Source organism: Oncorhynchus mykiss, chromosome 30, assembly GCF_057628025.1.
Source record: "Oncorhynchus mykiss isolate SJ-2025 chromosome 30, ASM5762802v1, whole genome shotgun sequence".
Lineage (NCBI taxonomy): Eukaryota > Metazoa > Chordata > Actinopteri > Salmoniformes > Salmonidae > Oncorhynchus > Oncorhynchus mykiss.
In genome coordinates, this window is record NC_143051.1 from 40,474,061 (window position 1) to 40,482,032 (window position 7,972).

Here is a 7,972-nt window from a genome sequence, read left to right on the forward strand (position 1 = left end):
CTTAAGAGGCTCCTCTTGTCCTCCACTCGTTACCTGTATTAATGACACCTGTTTGAACTTGTTATCAGTATAAAATATACCTGTCCACAACCTCAAACAGCCACACTCCAAACTCCACTATGGCCAAGACCAAAGAGCTGTCAAAGGACACCAGAAACAAAATTTAAATAAGAATAACAATTCACAGATTAGTATAGATGTTTTTATTGGATTGACAGACTTTCACCAATGTATGTTTTTTTATTATTACTTACTCACAAAGCCCTTTATACAATTCCCCTACCACAACTGTTCTGTACCGCTAATATACATTTTGATGTTAAGCAGTAATGGCTAGAGTGTGCATCTCAGTGAACTTTATCAGCTATGCTTGAGAAACGGTGCCTTTTGTAGAGGTGGATGACAATGAGGGAGAGAGGATATTAACACAAGTAGATTTGTTTGGTTGATCTTGGAAACCTGTTACAAGTCTGAAAAGCTCTGTGCTCAGCCAAATATGCATTATGTCTTGTTTATGAATGGAGTGACAAACTAAATGCTTTCTGAAAGGCAACTTCCCTTCCCTTTTTTAAAATATTTGTTAGCTTGGGTGAAATATGTGACATAGTGTGTGAACTAGACCGCCACCCTAAGCCTGTATGGTGGTATGTTGATTTACATGGTCTCCATGATGGCCTTAGCCTTATCACGGATTATGAGGCCGTAAGGGTTGAACCAGGTGCGCAGTTCCTCCGTCTTGTCCTCGAAGCTGCTGCGGAGGTTCTCTGTGGTCTTCTCCAGCTGCTCGCGGACCTCCTCAGCCCGGGACTCAAGCTTGTCCTTCACCTGATATAATAAATGCCATTTAGGTGCAGCTAGTTGTAATATAATACAGTGGTAAGAAAAAGTATGTGAACCCTTTGGAATTACCTGGATTTCTGCATAAATTGGTCATCACATTTGATCTGATCATCTTACTCACAAAAATAGACAGCTTAAACTAATGACACACAAACAATTATAAATGTTAATGTCTTTATTGAACACACCGTGTAAACATTCACAGTGTAGGGTGGAATAAGTATGTGGACCCTTGGATTTAATAACTGGTTGACCCTCCTTTGGCAGCAATAACCTCAACCAAACGTTTTCTGTAGTTGCGGATCAGACCTGCACAACGGTCAGGAGGAATTTTGGACCATTCATCTTTAAACTGTTTCAGTTCAGCAATATTCTTAGGATGTCTGGTGTGAACCGCTCTCGAGGTCATGCCACAGCATCTCATTCGGGTTGAGGTCAGGACTCTGACTGGGCCACTCCAGAAGGCGTATTTTCTTCTGTTGAAGCCATTCTGTTGTTGATTTACTGTGTTTTGGATCGTTGTCGTGTTGCGTCACCCAACTTCTGTTGAGCTTCAATTGGTGGACAGATAGCCTTACATTCTCCTGCAAATTGTCTTGCTAAACTTGGGAATTGATTTTTCCATTGATGATAGCAAGCTGTCCAGGCCTTGAGGCAGAAAAGCAGCCCTTTCTCCATTTATAGTCAATTTGTCTTACCGTGGACTGATGAACATCAAGGCTTTTCGAGATACTTTTGTAACCCTTTCCAGTCAACAATTCTTAATCTTAGGTCTTCTGAGATCTCTTTTGTTCAAGGCATGGTTCACATCAGGCAATGCTTCTTGTGAATAGCAAACTCAAATTTTGTGAGTATTTTTTACAGGGCAGGGAAGCTCTAACCAACACCTCCAATCTCGTCTCATTGATTGGACTCCAGGTTAGCTGACTCTTGACGCCAATTAGCTTTTGGAAAAGTCATTAGCCTAGGGGTTCACATACTTTTTCCAACCTACACTGTGGATGTTTAAATTATGTTTTCAATATGGACAAGAAAAATACAATTATTTGTGTGTTATTAGTTTAAGCACACTGTGCTTGTCTATTGTTATGACAAATTTATGCAGAAATCTAGGTAATTCCAAAGGGTCCACATACTTCTTCTTGCCACTGTATATTCCATGTAGCAGACACGTTTATCCAAAGCGCTTGCAATCATGCATACATTTATTTGTATGGGTAGCCCCAGCGGGAATCGAACCCACAATTATTGGCAATGCAAGCACCTTGCTCTACTTACTGAGACAGACAGTGCTCACCTTTTCAGCCTGGGTCGCCAGCAGCTTGCTGAGGGTAGCCATCTTATCCTCAGCGCGCTCACGGATCTGGACATAGTAAGGCTCAACGCGATCCATCACGGATTCCACACCAGAGGTGGTTCGAGACTGCAACTCCTCGAAATAGGTGGTCACTTTGCTAAAAAGAGTGAAGAGGAAGGAGATGTCAAAGACAGGTACTGGTCAAAGTAAGGTAAAGCATTCCATTTCATTAGAACTTGTTTGCAGTTAAATGACTCCCTCTATGTGACAGACTACTTCTGTGACAGACAAATAGTATTGAATGTTTTTTTTATTTTTATCGGTGAACAATACATGATGAATTATGACATAACAGCCAACATTTAGACACAATAAGACAATGCTTTAAATCTAAAGACTTCAATCTTCAATCAAACTTCAATCTAAAGACTTGAATACTTTAATTGATTTAGTCTGGCAAACGGCTCCTGCCTTCTCTCTGTCACACCTGCAAATCTCCTGGGTGTCTTTGCTCAGGCGCTTGTTCAGCTTGCGGCTATAGGTGTTGACCCTGTGACTGACGTCATTGGCATTCTGCTCCAACATGGTCTGGAGTTCCAGGGTGTACACTGTGGTACGGTCTTTAGCTTCAGTCATGTGAGCCTGCAACTTGTTAACAAGGAGCTGCACTTCCTTGCCCAGACGTTCAGCGGCGTCCTTAGCGAGAGGTCCCAGTTTGGTCTTCATATCATCACTGTACATATTCAGCTCAGACATGGTGTCTGTGATCAGGGTACTGGGAGGGAAAACAGACAGGTTTATTAACACATAGATCCTATTAAATTACTATTTAATTTGTAATGTAACAATGTAAACACCTGCTCTTTCCATGACATACTGACCAGGTGAATCTGACTCAACTCAATATTAGGAAGGTGTTCTTAATGTTTTGTACACTCAGTGGACATTTATCAAATACATCAGAATAGGTGAGTGTTATTCTTTGGACTGGGTGAAAATATACATTTTTAAATGTTTTTTTTATTTTAACAGGGAAGACATATTGAGATGTATGTCGCTTTTACAAAAGCGCCCTGTATATACAACCTAAATATACACATGATACCCAAACAATACAGTGCATTCTGAAAGTATTTGACTTTTTCCACATTTTGTTACGTTATAGCCTTTTTCAAACATTTATGAAATTAAATGTTTTCCTCATAAATCTACACACTATGCCCCATAATGACAAAGCAAACGCAGGTTTCTCAAAATTTGAAAAAATATAAAACCAAGAACCTGATGGTCACTCTGAAAGAGCTCTAGAGTTCCTCTGTGGAGATGGGACAACCTTCCAGAAGGACAACCATCTCTGCAGTACTCCACCAATCAGGCCTTTATGGTAGTGGCCAGACGGAAGCCACTCCTCAGTAAAAGGCACATGACAGCCTGCTTGGAGTTTGGCAGGCACCTAAAGGACTCTCAGACCATGAGAAACAAGATTTTCTGGTCTGATGAAACCAAGATGAAACTCTGGCCTGAATGCCAAACATTACTTCTGGAGGAAACCTGGCACCATCCCTAAGGTGAAGCATGGTTGTGGCAGCATCATGCTGTGGGGATGTTTTTCCGCAGCAGGGACTGGGAGACTAGTCAGAATCGAGGGGAAAGATGAACGGAGCAAAGTGCAGAGAAATCCTTTGATGAAAACCTGCTCCAGAGCGCTCAGGACCTCAGACTTGGGTGAAGGTTCACCTTCCAACAGGACAACAACCCTAAGCACACAGCCAAGACAACGCAGGAGTGGCTTCGGGACGGGTTTCTGAATGTCCTTGAGTGGCCCAGCCAGAGCCCGGATTTGAACCCGATCGAACATCTCAGGAGAGACCTGAGAATAGCTGTGCAGCAACGCTCCCCAGGCTGAGAGGATCTGCAGAGAAGAATGGGAGAAACTCCCCAAATACAAGTGTGCCAAGCTTGTAGTATCATACACAAGAAGATTCGATGCTGCAATCACTGCCAAATGTGCTTCAACAAAGCACTGAGTAATGGGTCTGAATACTTATGTAAATGTTACATTTTAATCCATTTAGAATAACAAAATGTGGGAAAAGTCAAGGAGTCTCAATACTTTCTGAATGCACTGTATATGTATACACATTAAAATACAAAAACACAGTAATGGGAAGAATAAATAAAACATTGCAAATCACCCAGAAAAACAGATACATTCCTCCACAAGTCAGTCCCCAATCAATACTTTAAATTGCACGAACGGCACCAGAACATCAAGATGAAATGTATTTAGAATTTTGTACTAGCAATACGGTGCATTAAAACTAAAAGCAGATTCACCTAGCTCAGTGGAGACCCTAGGAACCTCAAGAGTTAACCAATCCTGTGAACGGGTCAGACAACTCAGGTGACTATACTTCAATAGCAAAGTTATATAAGACAGACGTTTATGAAGTAGGGCCTTGTAAACAAAAAGGGAGTAATGTAGAGATCTACAGGTCTTTAGCGAAGTCCAGCCAACTTTTTGATACAGGATGCAGTGATTAGTATCAAAACTGTCACTTGTAACAAAACAAAGGGCACTATGGAAGATGGCAATCCAAAGGTTTAAAAGTAGTAGCAGCTGATAATATCACCTTAATCAAGAACAGATAAAAAGGTTGACTGAATAATCTGCGTCCTACTGCTTAGAGAAAGGCAATATCTGTTTCTGTAGAAAAAGACAACTCTAAATCTTAACTTATCTATATGTTTTTTCAACGTCAAATCCATATCAATCCAAATGCCTAAGTATTGATATGCGGGAACACGTTCGATTGGAGAACCATCTAATGACTGAACATGTAGTCCATCTGAAGCATCCTTACGAAAGTCTGAAAACAACATGTATTTAGTTTTGTCTGTAATTAGCACAAGTTTTAAATCAGTAAGGGATTCCTGCATAGTTGTAAAATCTGACTTAGGTTTTGACACAGCCAAATCAACAGCCGGGGCAATAGCATACATAATAGTATCATCTGCATATAGATGAAGTTTAACATTTTTAACAGATTGACCAATGGTGTTTGTATAAATAGTGGAGAACAGGTCCCAAAATCGTCTCCTTTGGTACACCTTCATGTACAACAAATTCAGACTTAACCCCATCAATCATGATGGCCGGAGTTCTGTCACTAAGATAACCATGAACAGGTGTCAGAGCTCAGGCCTATCGAGGACAACTTATTCAATAATCATGATCAACAGTATCAAAATCTTTCAACGGGTCCAAAAACAAAGCAGCACATTTCATTTTGTGTCTAAAGATCATTAACAACTAAATTGGTTGCTGTAATAGTGTTATGCTCAGGCCTAAACCCTGATTGATTTACATTCAAAAACATTTCTCAGATAAAAAAAAGAGCAAAGTTCTACATTTACCAAGGATTCAAGAATCATAGCTAGACAAGGAACACTACTATTCCCACCCAGCACAAGAGCTGATTTCCATAATTGTGTAATATTTCCTGATAATGTTAAATAGAAAATGTGTGTTATTGAGCCAACAATAATGGGCGCTGCACACTTAAGCAGACCAGGATCCAATTTTTCGGCCCCGGTGGATTTCTTGTTGTCTATTGCTAGCAAAGCATCCAGGACCTCTTTTTCTGTAAATAGGCCAAAAAAAAACTTTGACTATCATTTCTCTGATCATTCAGCAAGTTTCCTCTATCAGCATCATTGTGAATAGGCTTTGAAATAACTTCTAAGAGCCTCCTGAAATAAAATGGTGATAATATGCATCCTTTTGTCCCTTTTGTCCCGTAATAAGGCCAGTTTCTGAATTAAATTTGTTGTTGCAGAGGAGGAAGTAGAACTCTTCAGGGATTGACAGTTTTCCAGAATTTAGCCAGGTTCCCATGAAAATCCGAAAGAGCGGTTACATAATCATTTAGCCTTTCTGATTTGACTTACACAATGATTCCTCAGTTGCTTAAAAGCTTGCCAGTCCGGGCCTAAACCTGTGTGCCTGACCTTGACCCAAGCATCATCTCTTATGAATGACTTGAATGATAATTCCGGAGTGTACCAGGCATTTGATCTACCTTTAACCCTTAACTTTTTGAAGGGAGCATGATTATCCACAATAGTATTGAAGACATCTGCAAAAAGGCTTGAAGCTAAATGCACATCAGGGAGGTATTTCATCATATTTTTTAAAATGTTTTTGCCAGGATTAATGGCCAACTGTAGGAAAGTAAAGGTAAATTGGCACAGAAATAAACTCACTCCAGTTCTCTGCTGAGATGGGAGGCCCTGATGTTCTTCACCTTCTCATCAGCCTTAGTGTTCAGGTCTGTCATGTAGTCCTTAAACTGGTCAATTGTCTTTTCCCAGGGAGTTTGGGGCTCATCCTGCATGGGTAGCACCCATGCATGGCAGCCTATAGTTAAGAGAATGGAGCAATCGATTGATTAAAACCAGTTGTCATTTGTATTGCCCCTGTCAATTATCCTGTTGGGTAATGTTTCAGAAAACATATGTTTTTCTAGAGCTGATGATTGATTATCTTAGGTAGGCGGCATCCCAAATTGCAACCTATTCCGTATTTAGTGTACTACTTTTGACCAGGCTGTATAGGGATTAGGGTGGTATTTTGGACACAAACTCAGTAGAAGTAAAAGGTCACCTGAGAGGACTGCTAGAGCCAGGATTACTGCGACAACCTTCATGGTGATCTGCTGACAATACACCTGTGAACACAATGGAGAATATCTGTTTATACAAAAGTAATATACCACTCTGATTCAGTGATTTTATAACAATATTATATACAGGATCACTGATTTGTGTTATATACAGGATCACTGATTTATGACAATGATATACAGGACTTTATAAATGCCCTTATTCATGCACTGGAACGGTCTTAGTTTACAAAAACAAACCGAGCACTACTTACACAACATGGAATCAATGAATATTAGTAGTATTCACACTCTTCTTGTTTACGGAGGTACGAATAGTATAATTTTGTCTATCTTGAAAGGTAAACAACAATGATCGGGTGATTTAAAACATAATATACATTAAGTAAATAACTTACCTTAGAGATCCTCTGTGGTGATGTTACGGTAAGTCAACACTGACAGACGCTCACTGAGTATTTATACAACTCTGATTGCTCTGAAGCGATCCCATAAAAGCACGGTGAATGGCTAACCTGTGTCCGAAGTTCCCAACACAAAGTGCGTTGTCATTTTTTATTGCTGGATTATAATTTTGTTCCACGTCGCACCATCAAGCTGTTATCACTGTCCAACGCTATCAAGCACCCTCAAAATAACAGACATGATACATACAGGTGATTCACAGCTTAATACGGTCCAGTAAAAGCATCCACTAAAGCCCCTAATATGCAACTTAAAAGGTTGCATATTAGAAAAAAAGCCCCTAATACGAGACTTAAAAGGTGAAACCAAATCCCTTGGTCACTGGTTTAACCGACCCTATCTTTTCAGATCGAGGTAAGGAGACGAGTAAAGAAAGCCAATTGTCAGTATTCATAGTGTTTAGCCAATTGGAAAGTGTCCTATCAATGTACTATTCCAAAGGTTTATGTTTAATGACAAGAATGGCAGAGAGCATGCCTGATATCAATCAGAACGCTCAGATCACACTGATATGTAATGTTGTTTAGCGGCCTTTGGCCAGCAAGTCTTATGCTGTCATGGTTTATATTGGTCTCCAATACATTGGTCAATGTTTCTTGATCCTGTCTATAACCTTGGAATACTTTTGAACTTTGAAGTCATTGTCAGTGTTTCAGACACTAGCACATGGATAGGAATTCATTGG

General features: G+C 40.1%; 1 protein-coding gene across 1 annotated transcript; it reads right to left on the reverse strand.

The window, feature by feature from the left end:
* Positions 1-188: 188 nt before the first annotated feature.
* Positions 189-7,772, reverse strand: LOC110518971 (uncharacterized). The gene is made up of 6 exons (XM_036970884.2): positions 7,221-7,772; positions 6,804-6,867; positions 6,404-6,557; positions 2,625-2,912; positions 2,138-2,294; positions 189-825 (listed from the first exon to the last, which is right to left on the reverse strand). The coding sequence occupies exons 2-6, from the start codon at positions 6,844-6,846 to the stop codon at positions 655-657; spliced, it is 813 nt and encodes a 270-aa protein (XP_036826779.1). The 5' UTR covers positions 6,847-6,867; positions 7,221-7,772; the 3' UTR covers positions 189-654.
* Between the last annotated feature and the right edge of the window lie 200 nt (positions 7,773-7,972).

Excerpts from the sequence above, each read along its gene's own strand:
- LOC110518971 (XM_036970884.2), bottom strand. The coding sequence starts at position 6,846 with ATGAAGGTTGTCGCAGTAATCCTGGCTCTAGCAGTCCTCTCAG. Across the intron at positions 2,913-6,403 it reads CATCTCAGCAGAGAACTGGA|TACCCTGATCACAGACACCA; the intron begins GTGAGTTTATTT and ends TTTCCCTCCCAG. Across the intron at positions 826-2,137 it reads TGGCGACCCAGGCTGAAAAG|GTGAAGGACAAGCTTGAGTC; the intron begins GTGAGCACTGTC and ends TTATTATATCAG.